Below are 25,288 nucleotides of genomic sequence, written 5' to 3'. Positions count from 1 at the left end.
AGGGAAGGTATTAACATCCTACAATATCCGTAAAAAAAACGATTACCTATAATTATTTGTGCAAAATTAATATTAATTTTAAAATATTAATTTTTCCTTATTATTAAATATAAGTATCAATTAATTTTATAAATGTGATGTTTTGAAATAAAAGTGTGCTTAAGAAAGAGAGGAAAAAAAAAAGAAATTTTTATTAATGTACTTGATAAGAGTGTGATCTTGCTTGACAATATTTTTATTATTAGTGTTTTATGGTTGAACGGGTACCAAAACTAATTTGCTATGCTATTTGACAATATAATTTTTTGGCTAAAGTGAATCATAATACTTGTTTATATCTAGTTATCTATTATATATAGTTGAATTAAAATTCTAAAAAAAAATAAAGGAATTGAAAATGTCATTTTGTTGTTTAAGAATTCAAAAGTATTCAACGGACTCTTAGTTAAAGAAAAATAAATAATTTATATCCAAAAAAATGTATTTTTCATATTAAAATAGATCTGAAAGACATAGATAATAAAAAAATAGAAAAAGAAAATGAGTAAAATTAAATGGAGAAAGAAAATGACCTAAGGATAACCTTTTACCCATTTTATAAAGTCGTTGAAAATGTTATATAATCTCACATTTCCCATTGATATTTGAGGTGAAAATTGAGAAATCATATTAAATTAGAACTGCATGAATAAAAAAAAAGGAAAAATAGAAGATGGATAAAATTTAAGTAGAGAAAGAAAATGACCTGATTTGACCTAGCCGAGAAAGTTAGCAAGAGGTTAAACAATCTCACATTTGTCATTGATATTTGGGTGAGAATTGAGAAACCATGAAAGATTTAATGTTGTGTAAATCACAACTTTGTCTCTAAAATGTGATCTCCACCAAAGTTTAAGAATGAATCGAAATGATTTTTGAGATAACATAAAATATGATGTATTTTGTTATCAATTAATCTGAATATACAAAGTTAGAAATGGAGGAGCATCGAAAGTTGATTGAAATGAGAAGATCGTAAAATTATTTTCATGAGAAGCTTTGATAGTAAAATTATTTTGAAGTAGAAATTTCTTGTGTGGGTTCTCAACATATGTACATGATGATGTGTGAGATGCAAAAACTAAATTAAGAAATAAAAGAAATAAAAGGTGTAAGATGAATTGTAGAAGAATTTGAAGAGTGCCAAATAAGAATATAAGTGATGTGGAACAAATGTTATGATGTGACATATAAGTATGTGATATGTCAATCAATTGAGTTCTGAGTTTGTTTTAATATATGATAATAGATTCAAAATCCACGGAACCTCACACGTTCGAACTTGGAACATCAAATCAAATCCGCAAAAAACCATTCATCCAGCTGTCGTTTCAACGTTTCCATTCTTCTCCAATACCACAACCAATTACACTAATGGCAAATATTCTCTCAAACATTTAAAAGAATAGTTTGACTTAACATTCGCCATGGTGCATTATGACTAAAGAATTTGCTTACATGATTATAGCCCAAACAATCCATCACTCCTGGGGTGAATGTTGGAGCTGGTATAAACGTTAAGTTGCAGCTATGGAGGCCTAACAAGGATCCAGACATTTTTCCATCCCAGATTGTTGATCGTAGTTGACACGTAGCGCTGTTGCTCTTTAAAAAAAATTATTAGCTTAGAATCCTAAATAATTACAAATAACAAATAAAAGACACTAAAATAGCAGGTGGGTATAACTTTATTTTCCTTGCAATATACCAACTGCTGGCCATTTTTGAAACTGCAGATTGCTTAGAAGATATTTACAGAACCCTCAAAATTTCACATTCTATTTTGAGTAATTGGATTTAGTTTAGTGGAGAAATATTTTACCATTGAAAAGTTTTATGTAGAATAACCGTTGAAAAGTGGTACCATTAGTTTTACCATTGCTTATGGTTGTTCTAAATAATTGTTTACAGCTATAAATTAAGTAGAAAACTGTTTTTTCCTTTCATAGCAGGTTATTAGATGTGCTTATTTGTTGTTCCTCTATGCATTTCACTAATCATGCACACGAATGTGAAGAGTTGATTTCTAAGGGGATAATTGGCTCTGTTGAGGGATTTGACCTCCCAAGAAGGCGCTAGGGTGGTTATTCTCGCCAACCTCCACTCTCATCTCTACATAGTACTACCTCAAAGCTGCGAAAAAGATATCACAGTTGGGATCTTTTCTTCCATATGGACCAAATCGTATTGGTGGCAATAGTGTTATAATGAAGTCACTTACTCCAGCACAAGTAGTTGTGATGGCTGCAAAAAGGAGATTACAGTATGACATATAATGTGGTTCTGAATCTTGTGATAAATTAGATCTCGAAGATATTAACGGCGAATCTGCTAAAAACCTTGAAAATAAGTGGAAAGATGTGGGAAGTTCGAGACCACCAGACAATTCTACTATACCTTTGGATCTGACATCTCGAAAAAGAAGTCGTGACAAGAATTCAAGTTTTCCAGTTCACTCATCTAATAATTCTAAATTTGTTGATTCGACAATGCATACACCAAAAAGTGGATGTCTCAATGAACATCAGACTGGGTCTCAACGAATAAGTTTTGGATAAGAAAGTGTTTCACGTTCTCAATCAAATTATCAAGCACGATCTTGTTATGCAAATTTATCATGTTCATTTGGGTCACTATCTGTTGTTAATAGAACACTTCATTCTGAATAACCTGCAATATGGGAGTGTCTCATGTGCACTTTGTTAAATAAAGTAAGCATTCAACTATACATCTATCATTCATCTGAGATTTTTTTTTCATATTCATTTTTGTGTTGTTACCAAGTATATTAAGTGAGGGTTAACTATTGTGTTCTTGAAATAGTGATGTGACTTTTATTCCGTCTAAAGAATATAATTAACCCTACATATGGTCTTGTAACATATTGCACCTTTTCTAATGCATGTGAATGGTGTTGGGTTAATGCAGCCATTAGCGCCTATATGTGAATTGTGTGGCTCGCAACAACCAAAAGATGTTACTACCAATATGAAGTTGGAGCGATGCTCAGTTTGTGACCAGTGGAGAAACTCTGATGGCTTAGCTCGTGTCCCCCCGGGCACCAACCTTGCCTCTTAACAAAACTATGTAACTTGCTTTATGAGTAAATATATATCAATTTTGACTTTGGTCTATACGAAATTGTGCACAACCATCTATTTTTTGTTTCTTTTTTTATTTTCATTTCTATTTACCAGGGTTGAACTTCAAAATTGGAGCTTGCTATACCTTATTTTATCTATACTATTGTTAAACTTTTACTTTGATATGTAAACTTAGCCACCCTATTTTGAATTTTGAAATTCTCAGTATTCTTGTAATATAATGTTCTTGTTCATTTTGTTTTCTATGATCAACTTGAATCACCAGCTTTGTTTTTCTGTACTTCTTTTTCACATTTTTGTTCTTGAGTAATATAAGATACTTCTGATGTAACTTGCTTATTGGATTCTTAAAATTTTGTTAGATAAGCAACTATTTCAATTACATTTTTTCCCATTTGAATTTTGAACTCACTGAGGTTGCAGGTTGATTTTTTTAAAGAATGAATTCATTGGAAATAAAAATAGTTTTTATGTAACAATCTAATATCATTCAGGGAAAAAGTACGAAAATGTGGGTTGCTTAAATATAATGTGGCACAATAATGCCACTTAATAGTGACTAACTAGTCAAAAATAATTAGTCGCTACTTATCAATTAATCATGTAAAAAAGTGACAGTGTAAATGCCTAAAAAATTTATCAACTTTAAGCATTTATAGAGCACATGATATTAGAATTTTACTTAAATAAGCACAATCCATCATCAGACATAAATATATAAACTTCTACAACCAGAGGTAATAGTACTCAATTCACTCTAGTTGTTATTTGTATAAACTAAACACAATTTCAATTCATCATACATCTTTATAAGTCTTCACCTTCAACACTTGTCATTGGAATTTTGGTTACAATACCTATGAGAAGATCAATATAGAGTACTGCATACAAAGTCACAGGGAAGCAAATGATTGGATAAATGAGGAACTCAATGTGCTTGTATTTTTTGTCAATCAAAAAGAAATTGCCAGAGCAGAAAGCAGTGAACATTGCAACGATGGAGAAGAAAAGAGAACTCAATCCACAAAGAAGTTTCCTTGGCAAATCAATTCTGAAATCTTTGACTTTTTTTCGAGAAGTGAGTATCGAAAGGAACATTATGAGTGCAGTGACCGAGAAGCAAAGACCAATTGCTGATGACAAAGCAAATGCATCAAATGCAGGTTTTCCTTCCAATGCAGGTTCACCTGTGTCACTTTTGTTGCCACCTGGTACAGTGCTTGATGTAGCAAAGGAAACACCTGCAAGGAGTGCTGCAACTACAGAGCAAGATTGTGATGTTTCCTTTAGCCATTTACTACCTTCTTCTACTTGAGGTGCATATGATTTCTTGAACATTTCTTCTGCTGTTTGGTTCATTTTGTTGGTTCTAATTGTGAAATGTTCTGGGACTAGTCCTTTAGTATACTAGCCATGGTGCAAGTAGTTAGAAAGGTAAAATAAAATTATATCAAATTATGAAGAGATATTCTATCAATGCCAATCGTTTCAACTTTCAAAGTTAGACTTGTTAAAAAGCTACATGTCATAAACTATTTTCATAACCTTTTCTATATATTCTAACATGTGTTTAAACTAAAAGATAGTAGGAATAGCTAAATTCATACATTGAAAATAGAAATGACTTGAAAATGGTTTATAAAAGAAGGGGCATCTCATTAAGTCGATTTTTGAAACATGAGTTAAGTCCAATTCAAAGTATAAAATGGTATGAAGCTAAATTATCGAGTCATTCACTATGTTATCTACACACCAAATCTAGAGTGCTAGAGGTTGTGGAGTGTATCAGAAGAATTACAAATCTTGTATTCAAAAGTGACGAGGCTTTAAAATACATTATAAGATATGACACACCTCTTACGTTACTAGTTGATTTTTTAATGGCGAGTTAATCCAAATTTAAAATGTGCTAGAAGTTAACCCAAAATAAGTTCTTGATAAATCAATATAAGAATGATCAAGTTTGAGTTAAACTTATGCTTATATATAAAAGAAAAAATACCTGAAACCATTTGATATGCCACATCATTTCCAAGGCAGCTCCAGATGTGTTCCAATCTTGATAACTTTGTCTAGCTGCCAAATGCAACACTGTGTTGTCTTCATTATCTACCCATTGGATTAGGTCATCAAATATTTGGTTTTCATAGCGCTTTAAAAACCATTTCTTTAATGACTCAACAACAATGGTCCTTTTGTTCTCAATTGCCACTAATAATATATTTTTATTTTCTAAGTTAGTTTCGTAGATGGAACTTGGTATTTCGTTCATAAGCACATTCACCATTTCAACTATGCCATATCTTGCTGCAGTCAATATTGGTGTTTCACTTTTCAATGTTTCATACTTCTTTGCATCCTCACTTTTCAATGCTGCAGCAAATATAGGTAATTGCAAGTATCGTCTTTATTATAGCAATTACCATTTTGTATAGTGTGGAAAGTTTGTAAAATGAGAAATTTATCATAGTGATAATAGTATTAATAATATGACTTAACCTTTAGCTCGGTCTTTGAATTATATATGCATAGTTAAAGTGAGTTAAATGCGTACAAAGTTGAATTAGGTATTACATTATAATTCTAAAATGTATCCAAACTTCACACGTCTTTGAGTGTGTCTTTTGTTAATAATTTTATGAATTCAATTAATAAATAGAAAACACATTCGATTTATCTAAACTACTAAAAATATGCATTGCACGAGGTCACATTGGTTTTATTTTTATTATTATAGGATGTTATAATCTAATAAACTTAAGTAGAGAATATGATAATTTCAAGTATGCTATGGAAAGCCAAAATTATTTTTGCAATAAATATCAAAAGAACAAAACATCAACATTAAAACAAAAGAGCAAAGCCGCAAATGTATTGTGAAATATCCTCGAAAAAATGAATGATTTTCAATCACACAACCAAGATTGAGATGTCAAGTGAATGCATAAGATTTACATGACCTCCAATGAGGCAAAGACACTTATGCTTTGCATTATTAAAATGCCTATTAAATAATGTATATTTTTTATATTGAAAACTAATATTTTTTGACAAAATTATATATATTCATTAAAATTGATATATGATATGTATTAAAATATCTTTTTATGTATATCAAAATAATTTTAATGATATGTCACTACGCGAAAAAACGGATTTTACAGCGCTTTTTCTAAGCCATTTAAAGCGCTTTTTCAAAAAAAATAAGCGCTGTGGAAACGAGCGCTGTAAATGATACAACAGCGCTTTTAAAAAAGCGCTATAAAACATGTAAATACAACGCGCGCTTGTTATGCACATTTTACAGCGCTTCTTCACAAAAAGCGTTGTAATATGCACCCCATTATATGAGTTATGGGTGTGCATTTTACAGCGCTTTCTCCAAAAAGCGCTCTAAAATGCACACCCATAACTCATATATGGGTGGGCATATTACAGCGCTTTCTCACAAAAGCGCTGTAATATGCCCACCCATAATTTCATATATGGGTGTGCATATTACAGCGCTTTCTCAAAAAAGCGCTGTAAAATGCCCACCCATAATTTCATATTAAGGGTCTGCATTTTACAGCGCTTTTCTTGTACATTTTACAGCGCTTTCTCACGAAAGCGTTGTAAAAGGTGCACCATTAAAGCGCTTTAGAACAACATTTTACAGCGCTTTTTAAAAAAAGCGCTGTTAAATGTGTGTTTTTTTTTTTTAAACGCTGTAAATTAATTATTTGAAATGAAAAGCGCTTTTTAGCTTTTTATGGCATTTTTTTAAAAAAGCGCTGTCTTTTATCTTTGTATCCAAAATTATTTTTGATCCAAAATCACTTCACAATCAGTAGAACAGAACATATTATAGACAATCAGTAGAACAGAACATATTATAGACAATCAGTAGAACAGAACATATTATAGACAATCAGTAGAACAGAACATATTATAGACAATCAGTAGAACAGAACATATTATAGACAATCAGTTCACACAATCAGTAGAACAGAAATCAGAACTCTGTAACTTTATTAACATATATGTAACTCTGTAATTTACAACCTAAGTAACTACATTCAGATACATATATACAACCTAATTTACAACCTAATTACCTACATTCAGATACGTATATATATATAACCTAATTTACAACCTAAACTACATTCAGATCCATTATATAATAACTAACAGATCCATTATATGCATATAATAACTATGATCATTTACAGCAATAATAACTATAATACATTATATGCATATATTGTGTCCTATGATCATTTACATATAATAACTAACAGAATATACATTATATGCACTAGCTACCATATAATATTCAGATCCCTTGCCCAGCACAAGCTATTTCCCAGAAAATCAAATAATTTTCATGTCAAGCACGTACTGACACCATTCTTCCTTTAATTCCATCAGATCTTCCTCAGAATATGATGGACTGGAATTGGCAAAGTACTGCAATATAAAAATTGAACATATTATATTAAGTTAGTATCAAATATATAGATAATTTATATATGAAAATCATATAATGCAAATACCGTACCGTTTCTGGGATAATAGTTTTATTCTTCTCAACAATCTCCTTCATGAATCTCAATATGTAGTACCCACAGTCGATGTTATTTGTTTGACGAGGGCACTTTATTGAGATCCATGTAATGTTATTAGACTTCTGCTTCGACACTTTAGCACCTCTTTGAGCTCGATAAACTTTTAAGGCACTATCGAATGAATAAATGTGATTATTAGAGCATGAATATTTATATATATATATATATATATAAATATTCATGCTCTAATAATCACATTTATTCATTCGATAGTGCCTTAAAAGTTTATCGAGCTCAAAGAGGTGCTAAAGTGTCGAAGCAGAAGTCTAATAACATTACATGGATCTCAATAAAGTGCCCTCGTCAAACAAATAACATCGACTGTGGGTACTACATATTGAGATTCATGAAGGAGATTGTTGAGAAGAATAAAACTATTATCCCAGAAACGGTACGGTATTTGCATTATATGATTTTCATATATAAATTATCTATATATTTGATACTAACTTAATATAATATGTTCAATTTTTATATTGCAGTACTTTGCCAATTCCAGTCCATCATATTCTGAGGAAGATCTGATGGAATTAAAGGAAGAATGGTGTCAGTACGTGCTTGACATGAAAATTATTTGATTTTCTGGGAAATAGCTTGCTGCTGGGCAAGGGATCTGAATATTATATGGTAGCTAGTGCATATAATGTATATTCTGTTAGTTATTATATGTAAATGATCATAGGACACAATATATGAACATGCATATGGATCTGAATGTAGTTTAGGTTGTAAATTAGGTTATATATATATACGTATCTGAATGTAGGTAATTAGGTTGTAAATTAGGTTGTATATATGTATCTGAATGTAGTTACTTAGGTTGTAAATTACAGAGTTACATATATGTTAAAAAAGTTACAGAGTTCTGATTTATGTTCTACTGATTGTGTGAACTGCTTATGGTATTTGAATATGTTTTGTTGTTGTGTGCACTGATTGTGAAGTGATTTTGGATCAAAAATAATTTTGGGCACAAAGATAAAAGACAACGCTTTTTAAAAAAACTGCACGTATCCTTGTTGCCCTCTTGAGTTTCAGAACTTTGTTCAATAGTTTCCTAAAATACATGTAACATTAAAAAGATAAGTTCAATAGCATTTTTAAAATACAATATTAAAAAATATTAAAGTGATAATATACTTACACAAAGTTCTACAACTTTCTTGACATTTTCATTATCAACCACTCCTTCTTTGTTAACACGCGCTTCCTTCCATAAGATATGACGACCCAAGGGTTGATCGGCTTGGGTGTCTTTTCTCTATTCGTTAAAATCATAAACAAAATAATACAAATTAGTTACACACTATAGTTTATAATACAAATTACAAGTGATGTTTAATTACTTACAATTTTTTGTTCAAGGCGTGCATATCCCATACGTGATTTCTTGTATGGGTGTTTTGGGTTGCTTGCCCGTTCGCGATTTGCCTTACTAATATTCTATATAAAAAAAAAATAGCAATTGTGTAAAAATTTAAAATACGCTACGAATATGAATAATAAAACACAAATGCTAATAAATTAATCACTTACGACAAACGCCGGGTCAGAACGTTTGGAAACAAATGCACTCCATTCATCCTTTGATATATAATGTTGATATATCTTTGGAGGTTCAGCATTTGTGTTTCCTTCTCTATCTTTTAGATAGAAATTTGAGAGATGGGATCTAAATCCACGATGGATTTTCCCAGCAACTCTCAAAACATATGACTTTCGTTCCTCATCAAGAACAAAAGTGGTCTGCAATGAAAACAATTATAAGTAATGTATTTTACAGAAAAAAAATTATAAATGACAAAAGAGTAGATCAAAATATTTACTTGAATGTCATTCCAGATGATATCTTTGGCATCCTTCAACGCCTTATCTCTCCAGTTGTCTATTGTTATTGGGACATTTTGACGAACAACAGCCCCAATGTAGCTTACAAACATGGAGCTGTTGGGGTCAACTGGCTGACCACTCTCGTTCCAGCCAACCTAATAAACTCATATAGTAAGTACATGCCCTAAACCCTAAAAAAAGATAAAAAAACACACAGCAAACAGAGTATATATAGTATACCTCAAATTTAATGCCACTGCTCCGTGCTTTAATCACCCTTTGCATGATAGTTGCACCACGTTTGACTTCTTTTTCGTAAGTCTTAGAGGTGCCAACTTCTTCATTTTGAACTTCTAAATCTTTGTTTGTATCCATTTAACTACAACAAGTTCAACATGCACTTTAGTATAACATCAACAAGCTCAACATGGATCATGCATTATTATAAACAAACTCAACATGTATCAGTATATCTTAAAAAAGCTCAACATGCATTCTAATGATTACAAAAATTTAATAACATCAATACCTGAATAATGATGGTTCGAAGAAAGACGAAATGCAAAGAAAAGAGGGTTTGCAGAAAGTTCACAGAAATATGGTTCACAGAAATACGGTTTGAAGAAATACGTAATGAGGGTTACGTATTTCAATGAAAATATATTGTGTGAAATGGGAGAGATGATCTTGGATGGAAATAAGGTTCGAAATGAAGGAGATGATCGTGGAAATAAGGTTCGTAAAGGACGGGATGATAGGGTTTGCAAAAGAAGAGAAGAAATGAAGGTTGAGATGAAGGTTACGTAATGAAGAGGAAACTGAAGAGGTAACTGTTATATATACGTAACACTTTTACAGCGCTTTTTATAAGCCTTTTACAGCGCTTATTTTGTAAAGCGCTCTAAAAGGCTTCTTTAGTTAAATTTTTAAAAGGCTCTTTTACAGCGCTTTTTTCAAATAAGCGCTGTAAAAGACCTCCGTGTGTTATTATGTTATTTGAATGCCTTTTACAGCGCTTTTTTCAAATAAGCGCTGTAAAAGACCTCCGTGTGTTATTATGTTATTTGAATGCCTTTTACAGCGCTTTTTTCAAATAAGCGCTGTAAAAGACCTCCGTGTGTTATTATGTTATATGAATGCCTTTTACAGCGCTTTCACACATAAGCGCTCTAAAAGGCTTCTTTAGTTAAATTTTTAAAAGGCTCTTTTACAGCGCTTTTTTCAAATAAGCGCTGTAAAAGACCTCCGTGTGTTATTATGTTATATGAATGCCTTTTACAGCGCTTTCACACATAAGCGCTCTAAAAGGCTTCTTTAGTTAAATTTTTAAAAGGCTCTTTTACAGCGCTTTTTTCAAATAAGCGCTGTAAAAGACCTCCGTGTGTTATTATGTTATTTGAATGCCTTTTACAGCGCTTTTACACATAAGCGCTCTAAAATGTCTCTTTATGTTAATTTTAAGAGGCTCTTTTACAGCGCTTTTCCCAAATAAGCGCTGTAAAAGACCTCCGTGTGTTATTATGTTATATGAATGTTTTTTAAAGCCTTTTACAGCGCTTTTCCACATAAGCGCTCTAAAATGTCTCTTTATGTTAATTTTAAAAGGCTCTTTTACAGCGCTTTTTCCAAATAAGCGCTGTAAAAGGCCTTATTGTTTTTGTGTTTTGTTATGTTATGTTATTTTTTAAACAAGCTCAACATGCATGCAAAACCCACATAGTAGTAACTGGTCACCACAAAAATCCCTTCCTCTTCACCAAACTCTTCTCCTTTTATGCATCTTCTTCACAAACATCAAAGCTTACTCTTTCACAATTCAATCTCCACCTCAACACCCTTTTTATCTCTTTACATTCTCTTTCCTTCTTAAATCGAAACTTAATTGGTATTCAGGATCATTGCCATGTTGCGAAAAATGGGTTTGTGTCTGGTGTTTTTGGGGATTCCCATGATGCGTACAAGGTGTTTGAAGAAATGGGTTTGTGTCTGATGTTTTTTGGATTCCCATGATGCGTACAAGGTGTTTGAAGAAATGGGTTTGTGTCTGATGTTTTTTGGATTCCCATGATGCGTACAAGGTGTTTGAAGAAATTAGGTGTCTGATGAATATTATTTTTAAAGCTTTTTTACAGCGCTTTGTCAAATAAGCGCTGTAAAATGTCTTTTTTACTCACTTTCAAAAGAGTCGTTTACAGCGCTTTGTGTGAAAAGCGCTGTAAAAGGTATAAAACACTCATTATTTTATTTTTAAAAGGATCTTTTACAGCGCTTTTTAAGATAAGCGCTGTAAAATGTCTCTTTATTTTATTTTTGTGTTTGGTTTATTTGGGTTGGGATGACATTAAAAACATTTTTATCATTGTTTATTGGATTAAAAATATTGTTATCATTGTCTTTATCACAATACTTTAGGAGATGATGAATTATTAGAAATGAGTATTCTGAAGAATCTATATATATATATGCACTGAGCAAAAGAGAATCTCTCTATTCAGTTCAGTTCAGTTCATGTAAATTACTAATTTATATTCAGTTCAGTTCATGTAAATCAAGCTAAATATAAAACACTCATTGTTACATGAACTTGGTATAAAACACTCAAATCAAGCTAAATATAAGCAGAAAATAAATTAATCAGAAAATAAATTAATCAGAACTTAGTATAAAACACTCAATTCAGATTACATGCATATTTACAATAACACAGTTCAGATTACATGCATAGCTTATATAAAACAATTAAACATATATATACATTAAGATGCCCTTCTTCTTTTCCTGGTGACATTCACATTTGTTTGTCCATTTACAATACGAAACGATGGATTAATCCAAATTCCCTCATCATGATCATCTCTAAGATATAAACCATCATCAGTTGAATCAATTTCATGTGGTTGTTGTGATGTTGCAAATAAAAGATCATTACCAACATCTTCATCATTATTGTTATCATCACTTATTTTATTGGTCGATAGGACAACAGACCATTTATCATTAGAAGGATCAGTGACATAAAACACTTGTTGAGCTTGCGACGCTAAAATAAAAGGCTCGTCTTTGTATCCCACCCTATTAAAATCGACAAGCAAGAATCCTGACTCATCAATCCGAACGCCATTATTATTATCGACCCACTTGCAACCAAATATGGGAACACGAAACATTGTGTAGTCTAACTCCCATATGCGCTCGATAACCCCAAAATATGATAGATTTGCATATATTGGGTTTTTGTCTTTTGCACTTGAGACATGCATCGCTTCAGCTACGAGAGTGACTCCACTATTTTGCATAGTGGTCTGATCATCTTGTTCTTTGGTATAAAATGTGTAGCCGTTAATAACATAACCAGTGTAAGAAAAGACATGTAAGCTCGGACCATTTGCTAGCCACCTCAATCTATTTGAAATTGATCCGGGGTCTATATCAAATTTTGACATTATGTGATTTTTTAACCATGTTACAAAACTTCGATTGTGCTCTCGAGTTATCCAATTTTGATTCCTATTCATGTTCAAACGAGATAACTGATCAATGTGTATTGTAACATACGGTTGAACCTCATCATCATTGTGCAGAACATACAATTGTGCCTGCTCCCATTCTGTCCTTGATATAGTCAGTAGTCTCCTTCCAGTTATCCCTTCTCCTGATAGTCTTCCCGAATGACGAGACATGGGAAGCCCTATGGATTCAACATTGGACAGATATTCAGTACAAAATTCAGCAGCCTCTTCAACAATGTATCGTTCAGCAATACAACCTTCTGGTCGACTTCTACTTTTTACGTACCCTTTTAATATTTTCATATATCGTTCTATCGGATACATCCATCTCATATAAGCTGGCCCACAAAGTTGTGTCTCCTTAACCAGATGAACAGTAAGGTGAACCATTATATCAAAAAACGATGGTGGGAAATACATTTCAAGCTCACACAAAGTAACAACAATTTCCCTCTGCAATGTCGGTAATTTCTGAGGGTCGATCACTTTACTACAAATTTCCCTGAAGAAGAAACATAATCTAGTTAAGGCTAGTCGAACTTTTTCAGGTAAAATGGAACGTATACCTATTGGTAGCAAATGCTCCATTATAATATGACAATCATGGGTCTTCAAACCTTTTAACTTGAGGTCTTTCATACAAACCAAATTTTTAATGTTCGAAGAGTATCCTTCTGGAACTTTAACTTCGTGTAGAAATTTACATAAAACAATTTTTTCCTTTCTAGATAGAGTATGAGCGGCTGGAGGTAGATATGTGCGATTTCCTTTCTTTACTGGAGCCAGTTCATTTCTTATTCCCATATCGACCAAGTCCAATCTTGCATTGACGCCATCTTTAGACTTTCCTGGAACATTGAGTAACGTACCAATAACACTTTCAAATACATTTTTTTCAATATGCATCACATCGAGGAAATGTCTTACATACAATGACTTCCAATATGGCAATTCAAAGAAAATTGACTTTTTCTTCCACCCAGTTTTCACCAGCTCTCCCGCAAAAGGTTTGCCAAATTTATTGGTCAAACCTTGTACTTTTTCAAGTATTTGATATCCAGTCGGTGCTAAAGGAGCTTTACCTTCCTCTGATTTTCCATTGAATGCATTTCTCCACCCACGATACTGATGACTATAAGGTAAAAATCTACGATGTCCAAGAAACACATTCTTCTTACAATGTTTCAACCGCATCCAATTTGTACTCTCTTCACATATAGGACATGCACACTGACCTTTAATGCTATATCCTGATAAATTACCATATGCTGGAAAATCATTAATTATGCCGAACAACATAACCCTTAAATTGAAACATTCTTTCTTATACCCATCATAAACTTCCACACCTGTCTCCCACATACTTTTTAAATTTTCGATTAGAGGAGTCAAGTATACGTCGATATCATTCCCCGGTTGTTTGGGTCCAGAAATTAACAGAGACAACATCATAAACTTACGCTTCATACATAACCATGGAGGTAGGTTATATATTACCAAAATCACAGGCCACGTGCTATGTGAGATGCTTTGAAGACCATGTGGATTCATTCCATCAGTAGAAAGTGCAAGTCTTAGATTTCTTGACTCTATCCCGAATTCAGGATACTCGTGATCAATTTTTGCCCATTGTGGGGAATCTGCAGGGTGTCGAAACATTCCATCTCTAATTCTTTCATCTGCATGCCATGTCAAGTGTTTTGAATCTTCTTCACTGCGATACATGCGCCTAAATCTTGGTATTATAGGAAAATACCACACGACTTTTGCTGGAGTAGATTCTTTCTTCTTATATCGAGAGACATTGCATTTCGGACACGCCTTAAGTAGTTCATATTCGTTTCGAAATAAAATGCAATCGTTAGGACACGCATGAATCCTTTCGTAACTCATTCCAATAGAACACAAAATCCGTTTAGCCTCGTAGGTTCGACTGGGAAGTTCATTATCATCTGGCAACATATCTTTTATGAGTGTTAATAATTCCGTAAAGCTTTTATCAGACCATCCATTACTCGCTTTTAAGTTGTACAACTTTAATATCGCTGACAGTCTTGTGAATTTAGTACAACCATTATATAATTCTTTCTCTGCATCACTCAACAAACTTTCAAACATTTTAGGACAATCTCGAAGATCTTCTTCAACTGCTTTTGCAATCTCATCAACTCGGTCCGGCTCATATGTATCTGTATCGAAATCAGTTGAAGCATATGTAGAACTATTCTCAAAATTAATGTTTCCTTTTTTTTTCTCACCATGTCTTATCCAACATGTGTAGCTTTGATCAATTCCATTACATACTAGATGTCCTTCTAATTCATCTTCTCTAACACGTTTTCCAAAACAACATTTTAAACAAGGACAAACTACTCTATTTGGATCTTTTGCATTCTTCACTGCAAACTCAACAAACTCCTTCACTCCAATTTCATACTCTTTTGACAATCGATTGGCTGAAATCCATTTCCTATCCATATTATACCACCTATATAAATGCAGTAACAAAAATAATAAGCTTTCAAAACATATCAACAAGTTTCAAAAAGAAACCAATATCAACTAACAATTTCAAAACAGAACAGATCATGTGGTATGAGTTTTTGACAATTTTTGACAATTTCAAAACAGAACAGATCATGTGGTATGAGTTTTTGACAATTTTTGACAATTTCAAAACAGAACAGATCATGTGGTATGAGTTTTTGACAATTTTTGACAATTTCAAAACATAACAGATCATGTGTAAAAAATACCTTAGACAACGTAGATGGCCGCACAGTACGTAGAGGATATTAGGGTTCCCAACGTATATAATTATTTGAAAGATGTAGAGGATATGAGGGTTTCCAACGTATATAATTATTTGAAAGATGTGTTTTACAGCGCTTGTGAAAAAAGCGCTGTAATAGGTAGTTAAATTCAATGAAAGCGCATGTGTTTTACAGCACTTGTGAAAAAAGCGCTGTAATAGGTAGTTAAATTCAATGAAAGCGCATGTGTTTTACAGCGCTTGTGAAAAAAGCGCTGTAATAGGTAGTTAAATTCAATGAAAGCGCATGTGTTTTACAGCGCTTGTGAAAAAAGCGTTGTAACTGATTCGCGAAAGCGCTTCCTTTTACAGCGCTTTTTTGACAAGCGTTGTAAAAGCCTTATAACGTGATGCGCAAACGTTATATGACCTACTACAGCGCTTGTTTTACAGCGCTGTGCATCAAAAGCGCTGTAATAGGTTCCGTTATTTTTAAAATATAATTACAACAGCGCTTGTGTTTAGCAAGCGCTGTAAAATGGGCGCTCTTAAATGTCATTTTTGGCGTAGTGTGTGCTTATAAGTTTGTTGTTCTATTAATATTTTAATTTTGATATATTCTCTTTTACAAATAAAAAAGTAATATATTCTAATCTTAATTTGTGAGTTGTGACACACCTCATTTATTAATCAAGAATTATTTACCGTTATTTCTCTATATAATTTTATATTGTCAAAAACTCTATCACAAAAATATTGTGAAAACTCAAAAAAAAAAAAAAAAGGATCACACCTTGCAGCTACGTAACATTGATTCGATTCGAAGATGTTAATCAACCTTTTTTAACAATTTTTCATATCTTCCTAAAAAAAATTTGTTCATACCAAAAAAGTTTGTTGATTTTACTAATTGTTTGGTATATTTTGTTAGTAAAATATTTTAAGTCTTAGTTTGTAAAAGTGCAAATAAGTGATAAATATAATGCTTTGAGTTAGTGTGGGTAGGATGTGTTTTGTTTTTCTTCAAAAGAGGGTCAAAGGTCCAACGAAAATAAAAAGTTAAACAACTATACAAATATTTTTTAGCATGCAAGTTTTAGAAATATCATTAACAAAAAACAACCGGTGAAGATCGCTAATGTGGATAGGATATGTTTTATTATTCAAATTTGTTAAAAATAAAAAATATTAATATTTTAAAAAAATACATTGACATATTTTAAGTGGAGTCCAATCAATTTTAATTTTGAAATCATCCATGTATAAACTTTTTTATGTTGAATTCATATATTAGTAAATCCAAATCTAAATAAAGTATTTGTTTGTGTATATTTGTTATCATGACAGGTTATTTGTGATTTTAATAAATTCATTATAAAACTAAATAAGAAAAAAAAATGTTGTTGTGAACTTCAAACGTTTAGTGACCACTTTAATAATTTGGAAAATGTTGGGGTTTTTGTTAAGACACTAAAAGTAGAAATTTAATCTTAAAAGTGGTGTATTTAAATCTTTAAAATTTTAATTTTTAATTTCTTTTACACAATAATTTACTTTTATGTTTATTTTTTTTTATTAACAAGTATCTTCAACTTGTTTGTATCAATCTTATAATATACATACCTTGGTTTTGGCTGTAACTCTTCTCGAAATCAGTTCCACTTTCATTTCGAAGTGGTTTAGTGTCGGTTCCAATGTTGGAATAATTGATTTTCATTATCAAAATGGTCAATAGTTGACTACACCATTGGTGTTTTTGTTTCATTTTTCTAACTTCATGAACTCCTTTTACAATAAAAATCGAGAGACTCAAATCCAAGTTAAAAAAAACAAATTAATTGAATATAATTAAAGTGTCACACTGACACATGTCGAACACCAAAACGTATGTTTTCGATTAAAAGTGTTTGTGTCTAGAATGAAACAAACAATTAGTTATAAATAGTGAAATCAATTTAGCTAGGAATTTGAGACGCATACATACCTACTCCAGAAAGGCCAAGAATATTGAAGCATGTAAACCTTAGGAAATAAAGACATGTAGCATAGTTTCCTGGAAGAAGCTCGCCGTCAGATAGCACTGATATATTGATTTGTTCTTGATCTGACAACAAATTTTTTTTCCTCACTATCAGATGACATTGATATATTGATCTGTTGTTGCTTATCTAGAGATACGTTTTGGTCCTTTACCTTATTATCATAAGCTACAACTAAAAAATAATTTAATTTCTTTAAAACAGTGTCAATATAAAAATATATATAATTAATTAATGAGTGTTCATGATTATGATAATTGGCAATACATTTATTTTTAATGTATTAAATAAATTAGTTGACATCATATTAATTATTGAATAACTAAAAAATTCATTTACACTCAAGATTAAACTCTTAAAAAATAAAATTTATCTTGACCTACATAGACATTTCATTTAAGAAATACAGAGTTATTTGACTTCAAAATAAATAACTTCAAAATTTATTATGCAGGAAGCCACATACCTCTGTGAATTGAAATTTTCTTGATATTAAATGATGGGTCAATTTATTTTTACTGGTAAGTGGGTTTGCACTTAAAGAGAGAAATTTCAAAAATGTGATAGAGAATTATTATTCATTTCAACGTGAGATGCAGATCTAACTAATAGTCTACTCCCATTCTTGTTAGTTGCTCAAATAATCGACTCCGTAATTTATATAGTTACACTTATAACTAAGAATATCAATTTGATTAATGGTTGTTTTACTTAAGTGAAATTTGTTTTTGACTAATGATTAAGTGAAACTTGAAAACTCTCATCAAATTTGCATAAAAAAGTTAAATGGAAAAATAAGAAAATTATAAATACAAGATAACTAGCATACCATATGTAGTGGGAACAGTAATTGGTGATTTGGCGATCACCAACGGTCGTGTAAAGATGCATAAAAGTGGATTAATATATACTTGACATTAGTGAAGTAAGAGAGAGCAAGTTTCATAGTTCTTTGGACATGAAGGGCATGAGTTTTCTTGATCTTGTTTCTGACCATAATATTTGACAGCTTTATCCACGTTTAGGTTTGCCACGGATATACCTTAGGAAGAGCATCATCAAACCAGATTATGAGCAACACGTTATTTACATAGTTCACTTTATTTAATTAATGATAATTTTTTTTTCTTGATTTTCATTTTAATACCGACACGCGCATTCATAGTAAAAGTTCATTGATATTACCGAAAATAGTGCCAAGGGAGAGGGAGACATGCATGTGATTGGTCCCTCAAGTTTTATAGGTTCATTTCAATTATAATAATCAACTATTTTATGGTTTTATGATTAGTTAATTATTAAATAATTTTTACATAAAAAGTAGTTAAATGTATATTTTATTAAAGATATAAAGTTCACTTAGTGACCGAAGTTGGTGAATTAAAGAGTGAAGTGATAAAAAGATCAAAGCTTCTATTCTCACCCACAACATAGTTCTAAAAATTACTAACAATTTTAAAATAGCATTGTTTGTTTCAAAAAAGAAATGTGTATTTTGTGTTTTCCATTAGTTATTTTAGTTCCTAAATGTATTTTTCATTAGTTAATTGGTTTATACAATTACAAACAAAAGAAAGATTTAATGACTACGGTAACTCTACCTCGCACAATTAGAAAACCAAAATAACTTTTTAGTTTTGTATAAATATCAGAATTTTGGTCATGGTTCCCTAAATATTAATTTCTATCTCTACAACTACTTAATTTCAAATTCATATTATCATAATTTGAATCATCTTTTTGTAAAACATGAATATGGTTGATTGGAGAGTTTTCTTGTCGAACAATATTTTTAAGCAAAAATTAGTGTAAATGTATCGCATGATAGAAAAGATATATAATTAGGTTGAAACACTAAATCTCTCAGATATCATTTGTACCAGTCTAATGAATATGATTGAGATAAAAGGAAAAACTTGGAGTCAACATTCAAGGAAGCATAAGAGGAAATTGTGATTAAGTGTCTTGTTAAACAACTTATAGTTTAGGAGATCAATTTGTAATAAAAAATGAATTGGAACATCACATCATATTCATTAATTATGTATAAAATTTATTTATTTACAAACTTATATTTTAGGACATCAACTTCTTTTATTGATCTTAATTATGTATAAAATTGGATACAACTTTTTTTTTTTTTCAAAAAAATTGCATATAATATATATACTTGAAAACATGACGTAATTTATTAAAATTTAACGTAGATTAACCTCATATAGATTATTTTATATGTTAGTGAGATATATCAAAATTAACGTCTAACATATTTTTATTAAATGTCAATGATATTTTTTGCGTCTCAATAATCAATCAAATAATTTTAGATTTGTGCAAAATTTTACATTGATGACCTATATGATACTAGTTTTCAATTCAACTATAAATTTTGTAAAATTTATATTTATTAAAATATTGTTGAACATTATGAGATTATATGGGGATAATTTGATGTATTTTCTATATATATATTTGAGATAAATTTTATGATAAAATATCGAATAATATTTTTTTTAATGTTAGATTTGTTATATATTCTAATTATATATAAAGTTATAGACTTACAGTAGTATAGAATCTTCTTCCACAATATCATCTTGCATCCACTTTTGAATGCTGATGGCCTAGTAGCAAGAAGTTTGAGAGGTGTGTAACCCTCTACGTTCGGAATTTCACCAAGTACAGGGAATTTATCTATTACTATAATAGCCAAATCTGTTGCAATAAATACAAATATTAATAATTTAGCAAATATTTTTCTAAAATATAAATTGTTACGAAGAGTTTGCATTTTTGTTCAGAAATAGTACTCTTTTCATTTTAACATTAATTTTTCCTTTCCAAGATTCTTAGAGGTTGTTTGGAAACATTACTTTTTCTTTTCATTTTTCCAATGATAAAGTGGGTCATTAATTTGTACCAAAATAAGTGTGGGTCATTAATAGTCCTCAAGCTGTCCAACTTGAATAGTCATTAATATTATTTTATTAATAACAATTTTTCATTCCCTCTAATAAAAATAATGGGTCATTAATAATAGCAAGAAACACAGGTGTCTCTCCATTTTTATTACGAATGTAAAGCAAATTCGTCCTTTCACAATTTTCTCCAATTATACACTCACAAATTTCCTTAAACCCTCTTGATGCTGCAAGGTGCAAAGGCGTGTCCCCTTTCTCGTTCTTCATTTTAAATGCTTCCATGTTCCCATGAAGTAATATGGAATCAACAAGACTGCTAACGACACTTTCGTTACCTTGGTTTACTGCCACGTGGAGTGCTGTCCCTTTGCTTTCGTTTATGTTTGTTGTGCAGAATTTTACATCAAATTTGTATAATTCCATAACTTTTAGCCAATTTCCTTTTAATGTGTACCCACGAAACCTCTCCTCTAGATATTGAGGCAATTCCCCTGTATATTGACGCACATTTTCAAATAGAGTAAAACAATTAAAGTTAATATATTAAACTTGATCGATAAATAAAAACATTCACAATTATATTAAAATTCACAAAAAAACTGCTTAAACGTAAGAAAAAATATCAAAATTAATACTTAAATAAAATATAAATTAAACAAGGAAATAAAAACTAAAAATTAGGTATTTAGAAATATTGAATTCAACCGTATTTCAAGAAGTTAAATCCATCCATATATAATTGATTATGTGTTAAGCATAATCACAATATCTCTTTTAATGTAATGTTTTCATTCCTTTTCCAATTTCTAAAAAGTAATATTTTCTTTTCTCTATAATTTTAATAATTTCATTATAAAATAGGTTATATGTATTATCTATTTGGATTAATAATGAATCAATAAATTAATTATTCTTGTTGTATTTCGTTGGATCAATAAATTTGTATTTGGGGTAGCTAAATACATATTAGGTTCAAATACATTTCTAGTCTATATATTTTATTAAAAAAATAAATTTTAGTTCTCCTATTTCTAAAACTAACTTTTTGGTCTCCTATTACCAAATTCTTTGTATTTTATTGGTCTCCGAGACTCTCATTAATGACATGACTTTGATAAAATAATTAATATGTCATTATTATTGTAATTGATTTTATTATTTATACATTAAAATATTAAAAATAAAATAATTTTTTTTTAATATTTTATATTTTAATTTATAAATAAAAAATTATTATTTATATTTTTATATATAAATAAAAAAATATTAAAAATTTAACAATTTTTAATATTTTTAAATATTTTAAATAAACTTAACTAAATTTTAAATAATTTATATAAATATTTTAAATTTTATAATATTAAAAAATTTACATAAAATAAATAAATTTGAAATACTTTAATATATAAATAAAATAAAATATTTTTAATATTTAAATATAATTAATAGAAAATATTTTATCCAACTCACAAATATCACTAAGTTCCACATCATCAAAAATAGTGGGAGATAAAAAAAGTTCTAAGAATTTGTTAATAGAGGGGACAAAAAAACGGTTCTAGAAATGAGATGGCTAAAAGTTCTTTGTAGGCAAAATAGATGAATTAAAATTGCATTTAAGTCTATATATTATTAGGGTAGCTAAACATAAAGATATACTTCATTTCTTCTCAGATATAAGAAAAATTGAGTCAACAAAATTAATGTATATAGTCTAAAATTTGGAGTAAATACATCAATTTTTGTTGACTAAACTCTTTTATATTCAAGACCAGATGAAATATTTAATTACTAAAACAAAACAAAAATTAGAGTAGTCAAAATTACCCATCAATATAAGAAGACCCTTCGCCCCTACCTCAAAAAATGTCTTGTCTAACAATATTGGTATTGTCAGTTGAGTTAAGTCTTAAGAAGTAATTGGTTGCAATTTACTACTAGAAATGAATTGCCAACATAAATTTAATACCAAAAAAATGAAATTATAGCTATGAAGTATAACCATATTAGTTATAGGTGTGAGGTATATTAATTCATCTTAGTTCAATATAGATCAATATTCTTCGTTGAGAATTGTTGGGTATATAAAGTATGTTATTTTTTCTCAAGTGAATTTTGTTCGAATGTACGAATTGAAGATTGAATGAGGGTCGAGGTCCTTACAATTCAAATCAGCCACATGTTGAAATTAGTATGTAATTTTGGAATTTTTAAAATATTTTAAGAGGCAAAATTAAATTATCATTATTAAAATGTTGTATTAGCAACAAAAATTTAATAGAAAAAAGAAAAGACAAAACTCGTTTATAATTTCATTGCTATTTGTTAGAGATACCAAATTTAATAACAAACTTTATTTTTATGTATCAAATTAATTAATAGTGAATTTAGTCTATTTTTAGGAAAACTTTAGTCTATTTAATCAAATTAACATATAGTAAAAAAAGAATTATTAACAAAAATAGAATGATTAAAATTAAATCATTTTAGGGTTTAGGGTGTCACATTTCTAGCTGAGCTTAGTAAGCGTCTTGATGAAAAATATTGAGGAAGATTCTCAATTTGGATGATTCTCAATTTGGAGATACTCTAATGATATTGCTACTTTGTAATCCCTAACTCTTTGCAATCCTCTCAAGTAGTGAAACAACTTTGTAGTTGAAGGTTTTGTGCGACGTCTTAAAATATTTGTCGATAATAATCCTCTATAATTCGATTAAATTATTCTCCTACGAATAATTCTAACTGGGTCTATGAAAATATTTTTAAAATATTTCAATAACCCATCACTTCTCATCTAATCCTTTTTACACAAGTGATTCTAGTCAACACACAAAAATAGATAGTCAAATTGTTCATTTTGGTCCTTACAAAGTCTTACTACATAGTAAGGAAATATCTAAATGTTTTTATAAACCACTCCATAAAATATTAATATCCTAGAAAAATATCTAGATATTTTGTGACTTTAAGTCACATCATCTCGTTCAATCTCCAAGTTCGTTCTTAAACAAGTCGCATTTCAATCATGGATAAATGTATCGGTCACTTAAATTTTTTTATAATAAATCTACAAATTAAAACTTTATAAAATTTTGCGAGTAAATTTTTATGTGATGAAATTTTTATTCCTTAGCTTAGAAAAATATAACGAGATCAAATTCTCATTATAGTTGATATATAAAACACCCGGTTAAATTTTGGTATCATTCGGAGTTCGTCAAAATTTGAATAGCAGGTATATGTTGTCTGTTTTATCAAAAAACTTAGTAGAAAATTATTTTTGAAATTTCAACAATGTCAAGACATTCACATAGTTATTTAATATCAAAATGTGGATCACATTCACTTTCGTTCGTTCGATTGCATGCAAAGATGGTCGTTTCTCGTTTGTTGTTATGTAATCTAAAGATTTGAGGACACAATATTATAACATGAACGAAAAGAGAAATAGAATAATAGTATGTGTAATTAAATATTTCTTTTATAAGAGAAAATTTTGTTTTTTTAAATTTATTTAATTTCAGTAAATTAAATTTGTTTCAATTTTTACACTATGCTTATCAACTTCAGTAAAAAAAAAATTTAATTTTAAAGGCCGCATGGAATTAAAGTAAATATAAAATAATAATGCAATTCGGTAAATATGAACTTAATAGAGGTGGTGAAGGTGACAAAGAAGTGCAAAATTAATGAACCTCTTCTACTTACTATAAAGATATCAAAACGCAAAGGATTTACATTTTTTTTGTTAAGTTTTTTTTCTCCATCAGATAGTTTATTTTAACCATTCTATTGTCTTTGTATTCATTTCCAGTTAACTTCATCTCAAAGTTTGTTGTTTCATTTATAATGGTCTTTCCTTTAATATTTTGTTTTTTTTTTGTCTTTTAATTTTCTTAATTAAAAATAGAGAAGATAGTTTCTATATTACTTGGTTATTATCTCTCATGTGTGTTGTATCCCTCCCTATAAATAGCTATTACTTTTAGTCTTTTGTATGAAGTTGGTTAACGTGGTGATACTAATTAGCCATAACAATTGAAATGAACAGCAAAATGGATATAAATATTCATAGTATCATTTTTAATTGAAATCCCTGCTTAATAACATAATCATACAAAAGACATATTAAGAGAAGCATTAGGTTTGTTCTATGAAATGACAATGAAAAAAATTTACCCAAATGTTTATACTTTTAGTATATTGGTGGATGGCTTATGCAAAAAAGGAAATGTGAATGAAGCTTTGAATGTGTAAGCTATAATGATTAAACAGGGTGTACATCCAACTATTGTTACTTATAACACATTCATGAATGGTTATTGTTACTTATAACACAACTGTTGCTTGTTGATGAAGCACTTGCTTTGTTATCAAGAATGGAAGACAATGGTTGTACTCATGACCTTGTGAGCTATGAAACAATTATGTATGCCCTCTTTGAACAAAATGAGAGAGATAAGGCAGAAAAGCTTCTACTG

General features: G+C 30.0%; 1 protein-coding gene and 1 non-coding gene across 2 annotated transcripts; both read right to left on the bottom strand.

The window, feature by feature from the left end:
- Positions 1-3,950: 3,950 nt before the first annotated feature.
- On the bottom strand, positions 3,951-22,635 carry LOC140920512 (uncharacterized). The gene is made up of 5 exons (XM_073368794.1): positions 22,632-22,635; positions 21,008-21,295; positions 20,449-20,598; positions 5,146-5,516; positions 3,951-4,550 (listed from the first exon to the last, which is right to left on the bottom strand). Exons 1-5 carry the CDS (start codon positions 22,633-22,635, stop codon positions 3,951-3,953), a joined length of 1,413 nt encoding a protein of 470 aa, XP_073224895.1.
- Positions 6,490-6,617, bottom strand: LOC113784775 (small nucleolar RNA SNORA69). The gene has a single exon (XR_003470925.1). It is a non-coding gene; the product is annotated as a small nucleolar RNA SNORA69 (small nucleolar RNA).
- Positions 22,636-25,288: the final 2,653 nt, after the last annotated feature.

The sequence above is a fragment of the Cicer arietinum genome, chromosome 5, assembly GCF_000331145.2.
Source record: "Cicer arietinum cultivar CDC Frontier isolate Library 1 chromosome 5, Cicar.CDCFrontier_v2.0, whole genome shotgun sequence".
NCBI classification, from domain to species: domain Eukaryota; kingdom Viridiplantae; phylum Streptophyta; class Magnoliopsida; order Fabales; family Fabaceae; genus Cicer; species Cicer arietinum.
This window is presented reverse-complemented; position numbering and strand designations above follow the sequence as displayed.

Excerpts from the sequence above, each read along its gene's own strand:
- LOC140920512 (XM_073368794.1), bottom strand. Across the intron at positions 20,599-21,007 it reads AAGAGGGTTTAAGGAAATTT|ATTTGGCTATTATAGTAATA; the intron begins GTGAGTGTATAA and ends TTATTGCAACAG. Across the intron at positions 4,551-5,145 it reads GGCATATCAAATGGTTTCAG|TATACTAAAGGACTAGTCCC; the intron begins GTATTTTTTCTT and ends CACCATGGCTAG.